The sequence below is a fragment of the Salvelinus alpinus genome, chromosome 39 (genome assembly GCF_045679555.1).
Source record: "Salvelinus alpinus chromosome 39, SLU_Salpinus.1, whole genome shotgun sequence".
Taxonomy (NCBI): domain Eukaryota; kingdom Metazoa; phylum Chordata; class Actinopteri; order Salmoniformes; family Salmonidae; genus Salvelinus; species Salvelinus alpinus.
The window spans coordinates 474,333-497,899 of record NC_092124.1 but is presented as its reverse complement, the minus strand read 5'-3'; the positions used below and the strand labels follow the sequence as shown (position 1 = coordinate 497,899).

The window sequence follows — 23,567 nt, the reverse complement described above, 5'->3', positions numbered from 1 at the left end:
TTATCTGACTCTTTGTAAACTGGAAACCACACACCCTGAGGCTGCATTCATCGTAGCTGGGGATTTTAACAAGGCTAATCTAAAAACAAAACTCCCTAAATTCTATCAGCATATCGATTGTGCTACCAGGGCTGGAAAAACCCTAGATCATTGTTATACTAATTTCCGCGACGCATATAAGGCCCTCCCCCGCCCCCCTTTCGGAAAAGCTGACCACGACTCCATTTTGTTGATTCCAGCCTACAAACAGAAACTCAAACAACAAGCTCCCGCGCTCAGGTCTGTTCAACGCTGGTCCGACCAATCTGAATCCACGCTTCAAGACTGCTTCGATCACGCGGATTGGAATATGTTCCGCATCGCGTCCAACAACAATATTGACGAATATGCTGATTCGGTGAGCGAGTTCATTAGGAAGTGCATTGACGATGTCGTACCCACAGCAACGATTAAAACATTCCCAAACCAGAAACCGTGGATTGACGGCAGCATTCGCGTGAAACTGAAAGCGCGAACCATTGCTTTTAACCAGGGCAAGGTGACCGGAAGCATGACCGAATACAAACAGTGTAGCTATTCTCTCCGCAAGGCAATCAAACAGGCTAAGTCCCAGTACAGAGACAAAATCGAGTCGCAATTCAACAGCTCAGACACAAGAGGTATGTGGCAGGGTCTACAGTCAATCACGGATTACAAAAAGAAAACCAGCCCCGTCGCGGACCAGGATGTCTTGCTCCCAGACAGGCTAAACAACTTTTTTGCCCGCTTTGAGGACAATACAGTGCCACTGACACGGCCCCCTACCAAAACCTGCGGGCTCTCCTTCACTGCAGCCGAGGTGAGTAAAACATTTAAACGTGTTAACCCTCGCAAGGCTGCAGGCCCAGACGGCATTCCCAGCCGCGTCCTCAGAGCATGCGCAGACCAGCTGGCTGGTGTGTTTACGGACATATTCAATCAATCCTTATCCCAGTCTGCTGTTCCCACATGCTTCAAGAGGGCCACCATTGTTCCCGTTCCCAAGAAAGCTAAGGTAACTGAGCTAAACGACTACCGCCCCGTAGCACTCACTTCCGTCATCATGAAGTGCTTTGAGAGACTAGTCAAGGACCATATCACCTCCACCCTACCGGACACCCTAGACCCACTCCAATTTGCTTACCGACCCAATAGGTCCACAGACGACGCAATCGCAACCACACTGCACACTGCCCTAACCCATCTGGACAAGAGGAATACCCATGTGAGAATGCTGTTCATCGATTACAGCTCAGCATTTAACACCATAGTACCCTCCAAACTCGTCATCAAGCTCGAGACCCTGGGTCTCGACCCCGCCCTGTGCAACTGGGTCCTGGACTTCCTGACGGGCCGCCCCCAGGTGGTGAGGGTAGGTAACAACATCTCCACCCCGCTGATCCTCAACACTGGGGCCCCACAAGGGTGCGTTCTGAGCCCTCTCCTGTACTCCCTGTTCACCCACGACTGCGTGGCCATGCACGCCTCCAACTCAATCATCAAGTTTGCGGATGACACTACAGTGGTAGGCTTGATTACCAACAACGACGAGACGGCCTACAGGGAGGAGGTGAGGGCCCTCGGAGTGTGGTGTCAGGAAAATAACCTCACACTCAACGTCAACAAAACAAAGGAGATGATTGTGGACTTCAGGAAACAGCAGAGGGAGCACCCCCCTATCCACATGGACGGGTCAGTAGTGGAGAAGGTGGAAAGTTTTAAGTTCCTCGGTGTACACATCACGGACAAACTGAATTGGTCCACCCACACAGACAGCGTTGTGAAGAAGGCGCAGCAGCGCCTCTTCAACCTCAGGAGGCTGAAGAAATTCGGCTTGTCACCAAAAGCACTCACAAACTTCTACAGATGCACAATCGAGAGCATCCTGTCGGGCTGTATCACCGCCTGGTACGGCAACTGCTCCGCCCACAACCGTAAGGCTCTCCAGAGGGTAGTGAGGTCTGCAGAACGCATCACCGGGGGCAAACTACCTGCCCTCCAGGACACCTACACCACCCGATGTCACAGGAAGGCCATAAAGATCATCAAGGACAACAACCACCCAAGCCACTGCCTGTTCACCCCGCTATCATCCAGAAGGCGAGGTCAGTACAGGTGCATCAAAGCAGGGACCGAGAGACTGAAAAACAGCTTCTATCTCAAGGCCATCAGACTGTTAAACAGCCACCACTAACATTTAGCGGCCGCTGCCAACATACTGACTCAACTCCAGCCACTTTAAAAATGGGAATTGATGGAAATTATGTAAAAATGTACCACTAGCCACTTTAAACAATGCCACTTAATATAATGTTTACATACCCTACATTACCCATCTCATATGTATATACTGTACTCTATATCATCTACTGCATCTTGCCATCTTTATGTAATACATGTACCACTAGCCACTTTAAACTATGCCACTTTATGTTTACATACCCTACAGTACTCATCTCATATGTATATACCGTACTCTATACCATCTACTGCATCTGCCATGCCGTTCTGTACCACCACTCATTCATATATCTTTATGTACATATTCTTTATCCCTTTACACTTGTGTGTGTGTGTGTAAGGTAGTAGTTGTGGAATTGTTAGGTTAGATTACTTGTTGGTTATTACTGCATTGTCGGAACTAGAAGCACAAGCATTTCGCTACACTCGCATTAACATCTGCTAACCATGTGTATGTGACTAATAAAATTTGATTTGATTTGATTTGATTTGACATTGCTGCTTGCAGCTATATTTTACTATTTGCATTTTATTTAAATATAGGTGGAGAAAACTAGGGCTGGATGGGTGGTGCACTATGAATGTGCACCATTATTAATGGATCACCCATGAAAGAAGCTTACTGTCAATTATGGTGTTAGACTTCAACAGACCATTGTGTAAAAGGACACTTATTCCACTCACCTATTCTGATCGATAATATGTGCACAATAATTTATTGACCCCATTTTAAAAAATGTGTATCTCAAATCTGGCAGAATTATATGATGGAGCTTGTATATGGCCTAATAGGTTGTCATCAATATCTTCATAATCATATTTCATAATTTACTATATTTTTACTCAATGATTAAAAATATATATTATCCCATCACTTAACAAGATAACACCTCTCACTATAGCCATTGGTTGCGCCGAGTCACTGCCTTTAAATAACTTGGTAAAAGCATTGATGCCGATGGAGGATCTTAATTTGAGCCAGTATGCTACAGCTGAAAAATAGTACTGCAGCAACAGGAAATGTGAATTATTATGTGGATTATAATTAATGAAAATGTTGGTAGGGGTTAATACATTTTTGTAAGGGAGTGAAAATAAAAAGTGAAAATGACAAACTTCAGAAGGGTTTTTAAACCTCAAATACTCTACAAGTTTTTGTAATCATGCAACAGGGATATCGGTTTTAGGTCGTATGCCACACCGGAGGGTGCCAAAACGTTAGTTCAGCAATGAGTTATAATGAATAATATATATTTGGGAGTGTGTGACTTTATAAATTTTTTCAGTTTTCAATAGCCATAAAAAATCTTTAAATTATAGAAAAGCAACCTCTATCATGTTTATGATGGTACATATGCTTTAATAAGGAAGAGGAGTAATTGATCAAGAGGAGAGTAGCCTAACTGTCAACCTCAACATATATTCATATTTGTGCAAACAAGAGTCCATCCTTCACAGAACAAGGGAAGTCCCAGTTTAGTGAGTTAGTTTAGTGCTTATTTAATTGTAAGTGTCCTAAGGTCCTATCGACACATAATACTACTAGCCTAGAGGGTAAAGATAGGTGGACCACGGTTTCTTGTCAACTAGCATCTTACTGGCTATAATCCGTTTCCACTAACATTGCTATATGCTCCAAAAATGCTAGGATATCCTAGAACTTGCTAAATAACCAGTTAAAGGACGTTATATCATTTCTTAATTCCATTATTTGACTTTTAGATTTGTGTGTATTGTTGTGAATTGTTAGATACTACTGCACTGTTGCCGCTAGAAAGACACGCATTTCGTTACACCCGAAATAACATCTGCTAAATATGTGTATTTGACCATTAAAATGTGATTTGATTAAAAACGGTTTGTATGAAAGGACAACACCCTTGTTTAGTTGAAAATAAGCGTAAAAAAAAGTTAACTAGCCTATCCCTTTAAGAAATACAAATATATATTTTTGTAGAAATGGCCTGAGTGGTTGTACTGTAACAGGCTAACTCTTCTGTAATAAATGATTTAGAAGAATGAACAATTAGGCCTATTCATAATCAATAGACCAACGCTATTATACCATCAGATTTTTAGGGAGGTTTTCACCAATTGATGATCAACCTATATTATAACACCACAAGAAAACCCAAAACTGTGGGAAATAAACATTTACTTTTATTAAAATAAAATAAAATGTATTGTACACTATACAATATCCACATTTTTAAGTATTTATTATGAACACATATATAAATAAAGACAACACAAAATGGTAGCCGGATTCTATTTACAACGCGTGTTGCGTACTGTGAAAACTGAACGCATTCGCGTGCGGGTGGCCGTTGAAGAAGTTGAAGTAGTGATGGTCAAGTCCTTGCACTGGTGACAAGTAGCCACCGTGGTGCTGTTGCGTCGGCGCGGAAAGCGGCACAGTTGGGTACGACATGGTTGGGCTGCGTGCCGTGCTGTGCCAAGAGAAGTGTCCGGGTGGGCTCTGCTGAAACACGGAGTCGCTGGGGCTGTGGCTCTGGTGTGACTCCGGGGAGGAGTGCAACTGGCACAGATAATCTGCCTGGTCTGGCAACGCGCCCAGGGAGCCGAACACCGGCTCGGTGACGACTCGGGACTTGGACTGAAGAAAGGCCAGGATCCTTGCGTACTTGATGTCTTTGGTCTCAACCCTCTCCTCCGTGGTCAGGTAATGCACCAGGTTCTTCATGCACTCGTGGTAGCCGTAGTGGAAGTAGTTGGCGAACTCCCCCAGTAGCTCACCTAAAAGGAATCCGAAGAAGGGGACGATCAGAAAACACACCGAAACTCCGCTATTATTTAGGCTTTTACATTCAAATGTGAGGATATGTTTACGATACAGACTACAGTGATGATGATTGATATCACGGAGATAAATATGTAAACCAGACAGCCGGAATGGAGTGAAAGAAGGTGGGACGGGATAGGGATGCGCTCTGGGTGAGAGCCCCGGGTCCCGTGCGCATTGGAGCCGACAGGAATACGCACCCTTTTCTCTGCCCCTGGGGAAGTCTGCGGAGTGGAGCGCTCGTAGATACTGAACTGTCATCTCCAGAATCTCGGCCTTCTCCAGCTTTCCAGAGTTCTACCATCAGAAAAAAAAGTTATTAAAAAAATAATGTTAAGTCGTTTAAATACACTAAATCAAACAGATGAGCCTACAGACGACGGCAGATATTATGTAGGCTACGCTATTTGTCACGCATAGCAAGGATTTAATGCAATGAGTAGGCTCAATAATAAATATATTTAGCCAATATAAAACTTTGAATAAGATGATTTAGGCTATCCTTTATGAATTGTGAATAAGATTATTTAATTTGACAACTGTACTGTAGGCTACCTGTTTCGCGCGCGCCATTGGCACAGTTTTCCCCAGTTCGTTTAGGCAGCGGTTGATGCGGTCCCGTCTTCTTTTTTCTATCACTTTATGGGAGATGGGAGTTCTCTGTTGAAAAATAACAACGCAAATGATTAGACAAACAAACATAATCAACCGTAGGACAGGTCTAAAGTGTATAGCTCTGGAAACCTAGAATAAAAATCTGATTGAAACTATAATGAAGACGAAACTACTTGGAAACCAAACGGCAAAGAGACGCATAAGCCTTGCCTAGCCACCTTGATGCGCAATAGCGCTTGCGAGTATCACATGGACCAAGGCATGTGCCAAGGCTCAAACACAACCATGGGGTTTGTTCACACATGGGCTTTAAACCGTAAATTATACTATTTTAGTGATAACTTAAGCCACTTTTCTTCTTTAAATTAATTATTTACATTTTAGTCATTTTTGCAAACTCAAATGTGTACTATATTGGTTTCGATCGATTTCCACTTACCCAAATTTCGCGTTTGACTACACATAGCCATAATAACATTATGACTACCAAAGTAAATTATTGCAATAAATATTAAAATAACGACAAGAAAAGGCCACGGTTTCCGAGTAGGTTTCCATCCCAAAAAGCAGAAGAGGAGCGCCTACCTTGCGATCCTTCATCTTGGATGCCATCCTTTGGCAAAGTGCTGATAAAGTTCTAATTCGAAATATGAATGCCAGGAGGCAGTTTGGATGTGTGTTCCTTAGCTTGTAGACTAGGTAGAGAGGTGAGCTGAGAAGCTGCCCCTTATAAAGCGATCTCCCGAAGGACTCCAGCATTCATGGTCTAAATTATTCCATAGGATTAAAGAGCAAGCTTCTGGTAAATGTGAGCATTTAGGATCAGTTAAAAAAACGAATAAAACGTCTGAAGCCATCGGCTAGCAGGGGGAAAGACTTGCTTTGTTCATCCACGTGGCTGTTCAAAAGACATGCACGTGATTATTTTTATAATATTATTTGCATAGTAACAACTCAGGCGGGAAATGTGAACTGAGCGTTGGGTTCGCCTGATCCGACCGGGCGCAGTGCGCGCACTGACAACAAAGCCGCCGAGTAAAGACCCCTCTTTCTTCCAACTCGCGTTTCTCACACGATCGCCTGTTTACAAATCCCAGCAAGCGAACTTAACTTCCATCCAAGCCCTGTCTGAGTTTTAAGACCTGTCCAGTGCCATTAGAGTAATTAAGTAAGCCTTTAATAGGCTGTTCCGCCAAGTTCAAGGGAGAACTTTTGGAGACGGAGTCCCCCCGTTTGTTCGCCGCGTTTCTCACACGACTTGATGACACGTCCATCTATTATGAGAGATGGCAAGCTTTTTGTTTACATTCTTTATTTCGTGGGAGTCCTAGGCAGGTGTGTGATGGGTCTGGCACACGAGCGTCGCCTGCGTACCGGCCGGCGTCTCCAGCAGTCTTTGGCACTCAAGGGTTACCCACCACCGAGGACTCTTTGGAGAGGCTCAATTTGTATCCTATTATCCTATAAGAAAATGTCTATTGAGTCGAGTGAATAGTTTCATTGGCCTACATTTTAATAATGCTGTGAAAGAAAAGGGAGAAATAAAGAAGAATGCAGCTGGTGTGAACGTGCATTATCCCCGTCACCTGCGTCAGGGGTAGCCTAGAGACCCCTATTCATTTGCCTAATTTCGGTCAACTTAACAAACTTTGGGAGAAATTATTCTGGTATTGTTGTGAAGGGTGAAGCTTTCTGATCGAATTAACAGCATGTTTTGATCCGGTAAACGTCATTAGAAAGAAAGAAACAATCGCGTTTAAAGGGGCCTGGGTAATGCGCCAAGTGGAGACGCCAAAGCGCAAACTTCACAAAGGGACCTAGTAAATACCACAGGGGACTTTTGTACCCTCACATTGCTCAAGTTTTCTCCAACAAAGGGCATTATTTTATACTTGAATACATTTCGTACAACAATTGTCTATTTTCTTCAAACATATTTTCACAGCAAGTTTAACAACAGGTTTATTGTGTACGCTCCGTCTCACAGATTCAGCCTTGGGTCTCATGCGCCAAAACCGTTTGCTCGTCTGCATTTTTTCATCGGGACGTTTTAATCTTGAAAGTTTCGCCGTGTTTCATATAATTGATCCTGTGTGCAACTTTGGAGAGAAAAAAATTAATAAAAGAAATGGAGCTTAAATAAAATATAAAGGATCCCAGGACTTCTAAAGCGTTGGAGACTAGAGCACCACTAGAGAAAGGCGCCGGTGAACACGACTGGGGCATTAAATCCCATTACTTTAATTGTGGATTTTTTTAACACGTCTTTATACATGTGGTATTTGAAAACAAGAACAACAACGTTGTTTGTTTTATGAAGTTTTATAGTGTGACTATTTTCTGTCGAAAGTCCAAAACGAGACTTTAGGAACTATAAACGGTGGTTAAAGACGATGCGTCATAGTTTTCTTACCGATCCTTGACATGTTTTATTACTGCATTTTATTATTCAAACATTAAATTACATGTTTTCTAAAATCACTGTGGTAAAAATCGAGTTATGAGTTTGCTAAATGTATTGTTATTGTCATTTATACGATTTACATAGATGTAAAACAGCCATTGTGGATGTTTGGGCACTAGGACTGCGTCTCCATGCGGTATACTCCATATACCCTAATGCTCCATACTATACACATTTTAAATTCTCAGATCACGTGGGATGTTTAAAATAATGATACATATGTTTTCATATGGCGTTATTTGTTCAGTATTCTAAACACAATAAAACAACTATCATATTCAGTCATATGATGTATGAAGCCTAATCATTTATAAATACCATAAAAGACAACAAATTAAGGCGAGCTCAGATTAGATATTAAGTTCTGCATTAAACAAAAATAATACGTGCATAAGAGCAGATCAAGTCCATGACAAAAAAAGATAGCAGTATAATGATAAAAAAAACTCTAATATTTATGTATTTTGCAATAAATAAAATAAAATGTGAGCACCAAATGCCTTATATATGTCATGTAAAATCAACCTGGTCTCAGAGCATTTCATATTATTCTGTTTGTAAATCAGAGGCACTCCCTTTAGCATGATATGTTACGTTTTGTATGGTATGTATCAATTTTTGGATGTTCATTACCCAGTTCGTATGATATGTTACGAATTAAAATTCATATTATATGTTACAAATTTGTAAAATGTACAATACGTTAAGAATTTGCAAAACTTACAATATGTTACAAATTTGCAAAACATATGATATGTTACAAATTCTAGGTGGCTAGGTGGCTAACATTAGCTTGCTTGCTAATGTTAGCTAGGGGTTAGGGTTAAGGTTAGTGCTAAGTTTAGGAGTTAGGTTAAAGGGTTAGGGGAAGGGTTAGCTAAAAGGGTTAAGGTTAGGGGAAGGGATATCTAACATGATAAGTCGTTTCAAATAACTAAAAAGTAATAAGTAGTCGAAAAGTTGCTAACATGTTAAAGTTGTCTGTGATTAGATTCGAACTCGTAACCTTTGAGATGCTAGATGTTCACATTACATGCTCACCCATCCACCCTGACTAACCATCATACTAATTTGAGTGTCCTTGATTTACATTTACTTTGTTACGTCTAGTCTATGAGACCAGGCTGGTAAAATAGGCCAACAGATTATTATCTGAGGAGCAACATAATACCACCAACAGCAAACACATAGTATTTCTTAACAAAAATGTTTTATGAACAGTTATACATTAGGAGTTGAATATCATCATACAATTCCAGTGTTCACATTAAGGGTTAGGGTTAGTTCGTAAATTCACTGGAGTGTCAGAGTGCGCTCTGTTCCATGACTCACCTGTGTTCAATAATAGTATTCAACATGATTTTTGAATGACTACCTCATCTCTGTACCCCACACATACAATTATCTTTAAGGTCCCGTCAAGCAGTGAATTTCAAACAGATTCATCCACAAGGACCAGGGAGGTGTTCCAATGTGTCACAAAGAATGGCACCTATTGGTAAATGGGTAAAAAAAGATATATATATATATTAAATATCCCTTTAAGCATGGTAAAGTTAATAATTCGACTTTGGATGGTGTATCAATACACCCAGTCACTACAGGCGTCCTTCCTAACTCAGTTGCCTGAAGGGAAGAAAACCGCTCAGGGATTTCCTTCCTCTCCGGCAAACAGTTACAGAGTTTAATGGCTGTGATAGGCGATAACTGAGGATGGCTCAACAACATTGTAGTTACTCGACAATACTAACATAAATGAAAGAGTAAAAAGAAGGAAGACTGTACATAATACAAAAACTCCAAAACATGCATCCTATTTGCAAAAAGGCACTAAAGTAATACTTCAAAAAAATGTGGCAAAGCAGTTATTATTTTCCTGAATACAAAGTGTTATGTGTTGGGCAAATCCAATGCAACACATTGCTGATTATCACGTTCCATATTCTCAAGCATAGTGGTGACTGCGTCATGATACGCTTGTAATCTTTACGGACTGGGGAGTTTTTCAGAATAAAAAAGAAATGGAATGTCTTTAAACACAGGCAAATCCTATAGGAAAACCTGGTTCAGTCTGCTTTCCACCAGACACTGGGAGATGAATTCACCTTTCAGCAGGACAATAACCTTTATTACAAGGTCAAATGCACACTGAAGTTGCTTACTAAGAAGACAGTGAATATTCCTAAGTGGCAGAGTTACAGTTTTGACTTAAATCTGCTTGAAAATCTATGGCAAGACCTGAAAATGGTTGTCTAGCAATGATCAACAACCAATTTGACAGAGCTTGAAGTATTTTAAAAGGAATAATGGGCAAATGTTGCACAATCCAGTTGTGAATAGTGCTTAAAGACTTACCCAGAAAGACTCACACCTGTAATCGCTGCCAAAGGTGATTCTAACATGTATTGACTCATGGCTTTGAATACTTATCTAATGAAGATAAGTGTTTTATTTTTCATAAATGTTTAAGGCACTGTATTTTAATCCCCCTGCATTACTTTAGAATTGAATATTCTCATGTATTCTCATGCAAAATGAGAATCAACCAATGTTTCTCACTAACTACAATTTAACATACTCATCAAACGAATGTACTAAACCATCCACATTTTTGTTTTTATTCATTACAATAATATTATACTTATATAGGTTAAAAACCTATTTCTAAGAACTGCATAGGTCTATTTAATTGTTTTAACTAGGCAAGTCAGTTAAGAACAAATTCTTATTTACAATGACAGCCTAGGAACAGTGGGTTAACTGCCGTATTCAGGGACAAAACGCCAGATTTTTACCTTGTCAGCTCAGGGATTCGATATAGCAACCTTTCGGTTACTGGCCCAACGCTCTAACCACTAAGCTACCTGCCACCCCAATATGAGGTAGTCAATGTGTTATCAACCTATTCCCGAAATTTTTTGTTGTAGGTATAAGAATTATTATTACAAAATTAAATTACAGCTCTTATGGTAATGAAGTGTTAAACACTGGACGCTGCATTGTCATGCGCTGCGCAGTGACCCGCAATGACCTATCGTGAGTCCCCGACACCAATCCTTCAGCTTCTCGCGCCACCCTGAGTCTGATCTGCCTCAGTTCACACTCTCACTATTGTGTGTGAAAATCACATAAATAAGGAATACAAGCAAAAATAATACACAGTGAAAATAATAATGGATGAATGCAAATCATCAATGATATCATATTACCGTTTGTTTTCAATCACTTTGGCACATTTTTTAGATGTATGTGGTACTATATTTAAAAACTAAACTAAAACTAAACTGATAACAGTTGTAATGCCCCCTATCATATGTTCAGAACCTTTGATTGCGCATTCATTGTGGTTTTCACACAGTTTTCTCCCCTGAGTCATTCATGCAAAATCAAGGTTTTCTGTGAAATACAATGAGAACATTTTGTTTAGTCACCAATACATCAGATAATGAATGATAGGCTCATCATTTAGTCATTTTAACTAGGCTACCATTTCCAGTTTCTTTGGCTTTGGCGCTTATTTTCACACGTAGGCCTATGTGGGGAATTTTCAAAACTCCAAACTGGTAACCCTTGTAAAACAGCAAGCCTTGTAATTTAAAACATGTTTTTATGTATTCATATTGTTTGGAGACATCTTTCATCACACAACCTTTGATCCAAAATGTACATTTACTGTGAAATAGCATAAGAACATTGATGTTATCACCAAAACACAACATAATGATATATTCTCAAATGAGTCATTGTAATAACCATTTAATCCAATAGCAAAAAATGCATGTTTAAAAATTGCTCTTTGAATATAATATGCAACAGTACTGTAAATTACAGTACATTACACTGTTTTCAAATTATACAACTGCACTACCCATAAACATTCACTGAAAACCGAATTTCCATCATTTATATCCCATGTGTGATTAAAGGTGTGATCACTGAAGACATCATTCATAATCAGTGACGCAACAAAATACATGCATTGTTCAGATATAATGACAACATAGGTGCATTGTAATCAAATGAAACAAATGAAAGCCTGACCAGCCTGTCTTGAGGATTAGCAACACCGGAGGGTTCGGTTTATTTTTAGGGCAGCCATACTCAACAGGCAGACCGCGGTCCAGATCCGGACCCAGAACGGGGTCAATACGGACCCCGTGTCCCGACTTTATGAATTTTTTAGGAACTCAGTCGGGCTTTCAATTTAATGCAGTTTGGGGTTGCATGGGTCGCGAGGTGGGGCTTTGTAACTAAACCGAAAAATTACAATATCCATACCTTTGCTACCTAGGAAATTTGTGTGACAGGATCTTCTCAAATAGTAGTTGAGTAGTCCAGTCTGGAGCCTCAAGCAACGGTCTCCAGTCCGGGGCCCGCAACGAGGGTGCCCAGTCCGGGGTCGGCGGCGAGGGTCCCCTCACCAGAGGCGCCACCAAAGTGGGGGGAGCCAGAGGCGAAGGGGGGTCTACGTCCCGCACCAGAGCCGCCGCCGTAAAGGAATCCCACCCGGACCCTCCCCTTTAGAGTCAGGTTTTGCGGCCGGAGTCCGCACCTTTGGGGGGGGGGGGGGGGGGGGGGGTACTGTCACGCCCTGGCCAGAGAGGCTTTCATTCTCTATTTTGGGTAGGCCAGGGTGTGACTAGGGTGGGCATTCTAGTTTCTTTATTTCTATGTTTTCTATTTCTTTGTGTTTGGCCGGGTGTGGTTCTTAATCAGAGGCAGCTGTCTATTGTTGTCTCTGATTGAGAACCATACTTAGGTAGCCCTTTTTTCCACCTGTCTTTGTGGGAAGTTGACTTTGTTTAGCCTTTAGCTTCACGGTTTGTTTTTGTAGTGTTTATTGTTTTGTTCAGCGTCTTTTTTCCAAATAAAAAGAAAATGTATGCTTACCACGCTGCACCTTGGTCCTTTAACAGCCGTGACAAAGTGTAGGAAAGGATGAAACAGAGTCTGTGCCACCAATAAGTACAGATAGTAGTATATATCCCCATGCACAGTCCCCACAGCCGGACACATTTCTCATGGCTTCTGGAAGGAAATGCTGTAGGAATGCTCAACCGGTGTTGCTCATTCAGCCGACAGAAACTTTCAACCGGTTTTCCCCACTAAGCAGCGAGTCGGAGTCAGAGGCCGAGCCTTCTCTGGTCTCTACTCCTCCCGTTACGGGGTCTGAGACGCCGAAGCCTCCCACCATTAGCTCTGACAAATTGAAAACCCTAGTCATTGGCGACTCCATTGCCCGCAGTATTAGATTTAAAAAGAATCATCCAGCGATCATACAATGTTTAACAGGGGGCAGGGCTACCGACGTTAAGGCTAATCTGAAGATAGTTCTGGCTAAAGCTGAAACTGGCGAGTGTAGAGAGTATAGGGATATTGTTATCCAGGTTGGCACCAACGATGTCACCAAGCACAACATAGCTTCAGCGTGTAAATCAGCTAGAAAGATGTGTCGGCATCAAGTAATAGTCTCTGGCCCCCTCCCAGTTAGGGGGAGTGATGAGCTCTACAGCAGTCTCACAACTCAATTGCTGGTTGAAAACTGTTTTCTGTCCCTCCCAAAAGATAGAATTTGAAGATAATTGGCCCTCTTTCTGGGACTCACCCACAAACAGGACCAAGCCTGGCCTGCTGAGGAGTGACGGTCTCCATTCTAGCTGGATGGATGCTCTCATCTTATCTATGAACATAGACGGCTCTAATTCCTCTAGCTCCACAATGAGATAGCGTGCAGGCCAGGCAGCAGGCTGTTAGCCAGCCTGCCAGTGTAACAGGGTTGGTTATGTTTCCACTTGCCTCTAAAGAAAGGTGTATTTAATGTTCAAGCATTCTTATTGGTTGGTTCAACTCCAATGACAATAAGGCGTGTTGTGATTGGCCCCGCTTGCAGATAGGGAAGATCGCGAACGTCAGGTCTTCCCAGTATGAAAATGTGATGCAAGGGGTAGGTCACGTTCTGAATACTGTTTTCTATTTGATATTTTACAATGTGTACAAGTTTGCTGTACATTACTGATTTATACATGTGTGGGTAACTTATATGGTACCTGTTAGGGATTGAGGGGCTTTCTGGGATGTGCGATGGCATATGATTGCTGTAAATAAGTGTGTTAGCTAGCATAAACCGACGTAATGGTCACATAAGCCCACTGCTAACACAGTTGTCTTCATGCTACAGATTTTGCCATCGACAGCCATCAATACCGTTACGCCCTGCACAACTAACGTACTGTTTCCTATTTAACAACAGGTATTTACACATGTTATATTTTGTATTGTATTTTTGTATTTTGTTCGTCCCAGTATGAAAATGTGATGCAAGGGATTTTGCCATCGACAGCCATCAAATCAAATCAAATCAAAATCAAATCAAATCAAATTTTATTAGTCACATACACATGGTTAGCAGATGTTAATGCGAGTGTAGCGAAATGCTTGTGCTTCTAGTTCCGACAATGCAGTAATAACCAACAAGTAATCTAACCTAACAATTCCACAACTACTACCTTACACACACACACAAGTGTAAAGGGATAAAGAATATGTACATAAAGATATATGAATGAGTGGTGGTACAGAACGGCATGGCAGATGCAGTAGATGGTATAGAGTACGGTATATACATATGAGATGAGTACTGTAGGGTATGTAAACATAAAGTGGCATAGTTTAAAGTGGCTAGTGGTACATGTATTACATAAAGATGGCAAGATGCAGTAGATGATATAGAGTACAGTATATACATATGAGATGGGTAATGTAGGGTATGTAAACATTATATTAAGTGGCATTGTTTAAAGTGGCTAGTGGTACATTTTTACATAATTTCCATCAATTCCCATTTTTAAAGTGGCTGGAGTTGAGTCGGTATGTTGGCAGCGGCCGCTAAATGTTAGTGGTGGCTGTTTAACAGTCTGATGGCCTTGAGATAGAAGCTGTTTTTCAGTCTCTCGGTCCCTGCTTTGATGCACCTGTACTGACCTCGCCTTCTGGATGATAGCGGGGTGAACAGGCAGTGGCTTGGGTGGTTGTTGTCCTTGATGATCTTTATGGCCTTCCTGTGACATCGGGTGGTGTAGGTGTCCTGGAGGGCAGGTAGTTTGCCCCCGGTGATGCGTTCTGCAGACCTCACTACCCTCTGGAGAGCCTTACGGTTGTGGGCGGAGCAGTTGCCGTACCAGGCGGTGATACAGCCCGACAGGATGCTCTCGATTGTGCATCTGTAGAAGTTTGTGAGTGCTTTTGGTGACAAGCCGAATTTCTTCAGCCTCCTGAGGTTGGGGGTGCTCCCTCTGCTGTTTCCTGAAGTCCACAATCATCTCCTTTGTTTTGTTGACGTTGAGTGTGAGGTTATTTTCCTGACACCACACTCCGAGGGCCCTCACCTCCTCCCTGTAGGCCGTCTCGTCGTTGTTGGTAATCAAGCCTACCACTGTAGTGTCATCCGCAAACTTGATGATTGAGTTGGAGGCGTGCATGGCCACGCAGTCGTGGGTGAACAGGGAGTACAGGAGAGGACTCAGAACGCACCCTTGTGGGGCCCCAGTGTTGAGGATCAGCGGGGTGGAGATGTTGTTACCTACCCTCACCACCTGGGGGCGGCCCGTCAGGAAGTCCAGGACCCAGTTGCACAGGGCGGGGTCGAGACCCAGGGTCTCGAGCTTGATGACGAGTTTGGAGGGTACTATGGTGTTAAATGCTGAGCTGTAATCGATGAACAGCATTCTCACATGGGTATTCCTCTTGTCCAGATGGGTTAGGGCAGTGTGCAGTGTGGTTGCGATTGCGTCGTCTGTGGACCTATTGGGTCGGTAAGCAAATTGGAGTGGGTCTAGGGTGTCCGGTAGGGTGGAGGTGATATGGTCCTTGACTAGTCTCTCAAAGCACTTCATGATGACGGAAGTGAGTGCTACGGGGCGGTAGTCGTTTAGCTCAGTTACCTTAGCTTTCTTGGGAACAGGAACAATGGTGGCCCTCTTGAAGCATGTGGGAACAGCAGACTGGGATAAGGATTGATTGAATATGTCCGTAAACACACCAGCCAGCTGGTCGGCGCATGCTCTGAGGACGCGGCTGGGAATGCCGTCTGGGCCTGCAGCCTTGCGAGGGTTAACACGTTTAAATGTTTTACTCACCTCGGCTGCAGTGAAGGAGAGCCCGCAGGTTTTGGTAGGGGGCCGTGTCAGTGGCACTGTATTGTCCTCAAAGCGGGCAAAAAAGTTGTTTAGCCTGTCTGGGAGCAAGACATCCTGGTCCGCGACGGGGCTGGTTTTCTTTTTGTAATCCGTGATTGACTGTAGACCCTGCCACATACCTCTTGTGTCTGAGCTGTTGAATTGCGACTCGATTTTGTCTCTGTACTGGGACTTAGCCTGTTTGATTGCCTTGCGGAGAGAATAGCTACACTGTTTGTATTCGGTCATGCTTCCGGTCACCTTGCCCTGGTTAAAAGCAGTGGTTCGCGCTTTCAGTTTCACGCGAATGCTGCCGTCAATCCACGGTTTCTGGTTTGGGAATGTTTTAATCGTTGCTGTGGGTACGACATCGTCAATGCACTTCCTAATGAACTCGCTCACCGAATCAGCATATTCGTCAATATTGTTGTTGGACGCGATGCGGAACATATTCCAATCCGCGTGATCGAAGCAGTCTTGAAGCGTGGATTCAGATTGGTCGGACCAGCGTTGAACAGACCTGAGCGCGGGAGCCTGTTGTTTGAGTTTCTGTTTGTAGGCTGGAATCAACAAAATGGAGTCGTGGTCAGCTTTTCCGAAAGGGGGGCGGGGGAGGGCCTTATATGCGTCGCGGAAATTAGTATAACAATGGTCTAGGGTTTTTCCAGCCCTGGTAGCACAATCGATATGCTGATAGAATTTAGGGAGTTTTGTTTTTAGATTAGCCTTGTTAAAATCCCCAGCTACGATGAATGCAGCCTCAGGGTGTGTGGTTTCCAGTTTACAAAGAGTCAGATAAAGTTCGTTCAGGGCCATCGATGTGTCTGCTTGGGGGGGAATATATACGGCTGTGATTATGATTGAAGAGAATTCCCTTGGTAGATAATGCGGTCGACATTTGATTGTGAGGAGTTCTAGATCAGGTGAACAGAATGACTTGAGTTCCTGTGTGTTGTTATGATGATCACACCACTTCTCGTTAATCATAAGGCATACCCCCCCGCCCCTCTTCTTACCGGAAAGATGTTTGTTTTTGTCGGCGCGATGCATGAAGAAACCAGCTGGCTGCACCGACTCCGTTAGCGTCCCTTGAGTTAGCCATGTTTCCGTGAAGCAGAGCACGTTGCAATCCCTGATGTCTCTCTGGAATGCTACCCGTGCTCGGATTTCATCAACCTTGTTGTCAAGAGACTGGACATTGGCGAGTAGTATGCTAGGGAGTGGAGCGCGATGTGCCCGTCTCCGAAGCCTGACCACGAGACCGCCTCGTTTGCCCCTTTTTCGGCGTCGCACAGGGTCGCCGGCTGGGATCAGATCCATTGTATTGGGTGGAAGGCAAAACACTGGATCCGTTTCGGGAAAGTCATATTCCTGGTAGGAACGATGATGAGTTGACGTTAATCGTATATTCAGTAGTTCCTCCCGACTGTATGTAATGAAACCTAAGATTACCTGGGGTACCGATGTAAGAAATAACACGTAAAAAAACAAAATACTGCATATTTTCCAAGGAACGCGAAGCGAGGCGGCCATCTCTTTTCGGCGCCGGAAAGACATGTATACCGTTAAACCCTGCACAACTAAAGTGCTGTTTCCTATTTAACAACAGCAACATAAATAAATTATGCTCAACTGGGACCACTGGCTGATGTGATTTACTTGGACAAAACACAACGCAAGGAGAGTACGATTTACATCTGTTACACCAGCTTAGTGGAGTCTGCCACCAGCACAGTCAGTGTAGTCAGCTCAGCTATCCCCATTGAGCCCATGTCTGTGCCTCGATCTAGGTTGGGCAAAACTAAACATGGCAGTGTTCGCTCTAGCAAGCTCACTGGAATAAAGACCTCCATTCCTGTCATTATTGAAAGAGATTGTGAAATCTCACATCTCAAAATAGGGCCACTTAATGTTAGATCCCTCACCTCCAAGGCAGTTATAGTCAATGAACTTATCACTGATCATAATCTTGATGTGATTGGCCTGACTGAAACATGGCTTAAGCCTGATACATTTACTGTGTTAAATGAGGCCTCTCCTCCTGGTTACACTAGTGACCATATCCCCCGCGCATCCCGCAAAGGCTGAGGTGTTGCTAACGTTTACGATAGCAAATTTCAATTTACAAAAAACAAAATGACTGCATTTTCATCTTTTGAGTTTCTAGTCATTACATCTATGCAGCCTACTCAATCACTTTTTATAGCTACTGTTTACAGGCCTCCTGGGCCGTATACAGCGTTCCTAACTGAGTTCCCTGAATTCCTATTGGACCTAGTAGTCATGGCAGATAATATTCCAATTTTTGTTGACTTTAATATTCACATGGAAAAGTCCACAGACCCACTCCAAAAGGCTTTCGGAGCCATCATCGATGGGTTTTGTGGGTTTTTTCCAACATGTCTCCGGACCTACTCACTGCCACAGTCATACTCCGGACCTAGTTTTGTCCCGTGGAATAGATATTGTGGACCTTAATGTTTTTCCTCATAATCCTGGACTGTCGGACCACCATTTTATTACATTTACAATCCCAACAAATAATCTGCTCAGACCCCAACCAAGGATCATCAAAAGCCGTGCTATAAATTCTCGGACAACCCAAAGATTCCTAGATACCCTTCCAGACTCCCTCCACCTACCCATGGACGTCAGAGTACAAAAATCATTTAACCGCATGCAGTCGCACCCCTAAAAACAAAAAACATTTGTCATAAGAAACTAGCTTCCTGGTATACAGAAAATACTCGAACTCTGAGGCAAGCTTCCAGAAAATTGGAACGGAAATGGCGCTACACCAAACTGGAAGTCTTCCGATTAGCTTGGAAAGACAGTACCGTGCAGTATCGAAGAGCCCTCACTGCTGCTCGATCATCCTATTTTTCCAACTTAATTGAGGAGAATAAGAACAATCCAAAATGTATTTTTGATACTGTCGCAAAGCTAACTAAAAAGCAGCATTCCCCAAGAAAGGATGGCTTTCACTTCAGCAGTGATAAAATCCTGAACTTCTTTGACGAAAAAATAGAAAGCAAATTACAAACTCCTCTTTAAATCTGCATATTTCTCCAAAGCTCAGTTTTCCTGAGTGCACAACACTGCCAGGGCCTAGGATCAAGGGAGACACTCTAGTTCTTTAATGCTATATCTCTTGACACATTGATGAAAATAGTCATGGCCTCTAAACCTTCAAGCTGCATACTGAACCCTATTCCAACTAAACTACTGAAAGAGCTGCTTCCTGTGCTTGGCCCTCCTATGTTGAACATAGGAGGGCCAAGCACTAAGAGTGGCAGTAATAAAGCCTCTCTTGAAAAAGCCAAAACTTGACCTAGAAAATATAAAAAACTATCCGCCTATATCGAATCTCCCATTCCTCTCAAACATTTTAGAAAAAGCTGTTGCGCAGCAACTCACTGCCTTCCTGAAGACGAACAATGTATACAAAACGCTTCAGTCTGGTTTTAGGCCCCATCATAGCTCTGAGACTGCACTTGTGAAGGTGGTAAATTACATTTATTTTAATGGCGTCAGACCAAGGCTCTGCATCTGTCCTCGTGCTCCTAGACCTTAGTGCTGCTTTTGATACCATCGATCTCCACATTCTTTTGGAGAGATTGGAAACACAAATTGGTCTACACGGACAAGTTCTGGCCTGGTTTAGATCTTATCTGTCGGAAAGATATCAGTTTGTCTCTGTGGATGGTTTGTCCTCTGACAAATCAATTGTACATTTCAGTGTTCCTCAAGGTTCCGTTATAGGACCACTATTGTTTTCACTATATATTTTATCTCTTGGTGATGTCATTTAGAAACAAAATGTTAACTTTCACTGCTATGCGGACAATACACAGCTGTACATTTCGATGAAACATGGTGAAGCCCCAAAATTGACCTCCCTGGAAGCCTGTGTTTCAGACATAAGGAAGTGGATGGCGGCAAATGTTTTACTTTTAAACTCGGACAAAATAGAGATCCTAGTTCTAGGTCCCAAGAATAAAAGAGATCTCTCTGTTGGATCTGACAATTAATCTTGATGGTTGTACAGCAGTCTGAAATAAAAAGTACCTCGGCGTTACTTTGGACCCTGATCTCTCTTTTGACAAACATATCAAGACTGTTTCAAGGACAGCTTTTTCACATCTACGTAACATTGCAAAAATCAGAAACTTTCTGTCCAAAAATGATGCAGAAAAATGTATTCATGCTTTTGTCACTTCTAGATTAGACTACTGCAATGCTCTACTTTCCGGCTACCCAGATAAAGCACGAAATAAACTTCAGTTTATGCTGAACACGGTGCTAGAATCTTGATTAGAACCAAAACATTTGATCATATTACTCCAGTGTTAGCCTCTCTACACTGGCTTCCTATTAAGGCTAGGGCTGATACAAAGCATTACATGGGCTTGCTCCTACCTATCTTTCCGATTTGGTCCTGCCGTACATACATACAGTACACGTACGCAACGGTAACAAGACGCAGGCCTTCTTATTGTCCCTAGAATTTCTAAGCAAACAGCTGGAGGCAGGGCTTTCTCCTATAGAGCTTCATTTTTATGGAATGTTTTGCCTATCCATGTTAGAGACGCAGACTCGGTCTCGACCCTTAAGTCTTTATTGAAGACTCATCTCTTCAGTAGGTCCTATGATTGTGTGTAGTCTGGCCCAGGGGTGTGAAGGTAAACGGAAAGGCACTGGAGCGACGAACCGCCCTTGCTGTCTCTGCCTGGCCGGTTCCCCTCTCTCCACTGGGATTCTCTGCCTCTAAACCTTTTACAGGGTCTGAGTCACTGGTTTACTAGTGCTCATCCATGCTGTTCCTAGGAGGGGTGTGTCACTGAGTGGGTTGAGTCACTGACGTGATCTTCCTGTCCGGGTTGGCGCCCCCCTCGAGTTCGTGCCGTGGGGGAGATCTTCGTGGGCTATACTCGGCCTTGTCTCAGGGTAGTAAGTTGATGGTTGGAAGATATCCCTCTAGTGGTGTGGGGGCTGTGGGTGGGGTTATATCCTGCCTGGTTGGCCCTGTCCGGGGGTATCGTCGGACAGGTGTCTCCCAAACCCTCCTGTCTCAGTCTCCAGTATTTATGCTGCAATAGTTTATGTGTCGGGGGGCTAGGATCAGTCTGTTATATCTGGAGTATTTCTCCTGTCTTATTCGGTGTCCTGTGTGAATTTAGGTATGCTCTCTTTAACTCTCTCTCTTTCTCTCTTTTCTCTCGTCTCTCAGAGGACCTGAGCCCGAGGACCATGCCTCAGGACTACCTGGCCTGATGACTCCTTGCTGTCCCCAGTCCACCTGGTCGTGTTGCTGCTCCAGTTTCAATTGTTCTGCCTGCGGCTATGGAACCCTGACCTGTTCACCGGACGTGCTACCTTGTCCCGGACCTGCTGTTTTCGACTCTCTCTCTTTCTCTACAGCACCTACTGTCTCTAACTCTGAATGATCGGCTATGAAAAGTCAACTGACATTTACTCCTGAGGTGCTGACCTGTTGCACCCTCTACAACCACTGTGATTATTATTATTTGACCCTGCTGGTCATCTATGAACATTTGAACATCTTGGCCATGTACTGTTATAATCTCCACCCGGCACAGCCAGAAGAGAACTGGCCACCTCTCAGAGCCTGGTTCCTCTCTAGGTTTCTTCCTAGGTTCCTGCCTTTCTAGGGAGTTTTTCCTAGCCACCATGCTTCTACATCTGCATTGTTTGGGGTTTTAGGCTGGGTTTCTGTACAGCACACTTTGTGATATCAGCTGATGTAAAAAGGGCTTTATAAATACATTGATTGATTGATTGATTGAACAACATAATAGTACATTACAGTATATATCATACTTTATATGTTTATACTTTGCCAACATACATTTTCATTATGTAGTTCTCAAAATCAGTAGTAGACAAACCAGTTTAAAATCTATAGGTTTACCAAACGGTTAAGTGATTATCGATTAAGAGCAGTCAGAGTAATAGTAAAATGTATTTTAACAAATAAACAGACTATCATATCAAAAGTAATGTGAGCATTGCATTGTGAAAGCAATTACTTTATGTGAACATATTGTGAGGTGAAACATGTATTTCAAGATGAAACTGATTAACTTTGCTGAAAAAAGTGACTGGATTATTTAATGGGTTGTACTTAGTCAGTTGAGTAAATGGTACATATTATTTTAGAACTTCATCCACAATTTGTTTTAGAATTTGGCAGGTTGTGTTGTAAAAAGAAAAAAGTTGTATTGCCACATCGACAGATTTTTCACATCGTCAGCTCGGGTATTCAAACCAGCAACTTTTCAGATACTGGCCCAATGCTCTAACCATTAGGCTACTGCTGCCTGTAATGGCAGGTTGTGAGCATGTTGAGAAATATGTGTCTTACAGTTTCATTATCATTATACAGTACATATGTAGGACAAATCATCAGAAATAGGGGTATTGGCTACTGTAAAAACGTATAACAGTGTTGTATTCCATTTCTGCCCCATGCAACATTGTACTAAATCACCTTTTCCACCCGACTTGTCAACTGATGCAGTATCCCCTGCTTGAAATTCATCAGCTTTAAGTGTATCATTGACATTTTACTTCGCCACCATGGCCTTTTTTTGCCTTTACCTCCCTTATCTCACCTCATTTGCTCACATTGTATATAGACTTATTTTTCTACTGTATTATTGACTGTATGTTTGTTTTACTCCATGTGTAACTCTGTGTTGTATGTGTCGAACTGCTTTGCTTTATCTTGGCCAGGTCGCAATTGTAAATGAGAACTTGTTCTCAACTTGCCTACCTGGTTAAATAAAGGTGAAATAAATCAAATAAAAATCTAAATGTCAACACTAAAACAGAAAATGGACACAATTCAATGGATAAAAATCAACAGAGGTAAGAATATGTATGCTACAAGAATATGTTGAAGGCTAGCTGTATTGGGTACAGGTGACTGAACTGCTCACTTTTGTGTATGTGTCTGCAGGTATACAGACGAGGAGGCATACAAAGGTATGTCAATTGGTATTAGTATGTTATGCAGATCACATGTACCATCCTCCTCCCTTACCTTGTCAGGCCTCTACATTATGGACAAGGCATGTGTATGAAAACCATTACCATTTCATTCACATTTACCACTAAAACCAAGGTATGATTACTGTCGTGTGCGTGTTTTGTTAAACATCTCTGTAATTACCATTTTTTGGATTCACAGACTTCACCCTCCCTACACCTCTGATAAATATAACAGGAA

At 42.6% G+C, this 23,567-nt stretch overlaps 1 protein-coding gene across 1 annotated transcript; it reads right to left on the bottom strand.

Moving 5' to 3' along the window:
• Positions 1–4,397: 4,397 nt before the first annotated feature.
• LOC139566905 (hairy and enhancer of split-related protein helt-like) lies at positions 4,398–6,470 on the bottom strand. Its single transcript, XM_071388278.1, has 4 exons — positions 6,263–6,470; positions 5,618–5,722; positions 5,263–5,359; positions 4,398–5,016 (listed from the first exon to the last, which is right to left on the bottom strand). The coding sequence occupies exons 1-4, from the start codon at positions 6,434–6,436 to the stop codon at positions 4,532–4,534; spliced, it is 861 nt and encodes a 286-aa protein (XP_071244379.1). The 5' UTR covers positions 6,437–6,470; the 3' UTR covers positions 4,398–4,531.
• Between the last annotated feature and the right edge of the window lie 17,097 nt (positions 6,471–23,567).

Bases quoted from the DNA above. Each gene is read 5' to 3' on its own strand.
- LOC139566905 (XM_071388278.1), bottom strand. From the start codon at position 6,436: ATGCTGGAGTCCTTCGGGAGATCGCTTTATAAGGGGCAGCTTCTCAGC. The intron at 5,360-5,617 runs GTAGCCTACAGT...TTCTGATGGTAG, and splicing joins CAATGGCGCGCGCGAAACAG to AACTCTGGAAAGCTGGAGAA. The intron at 5,017-5,262 runs GTGCGTATTCCT...GATTCCTTTTAG, and splicing joins CCCCAGGGGCAGAGAAAAGG to GTGAGCTACTGGGGGAGTTC.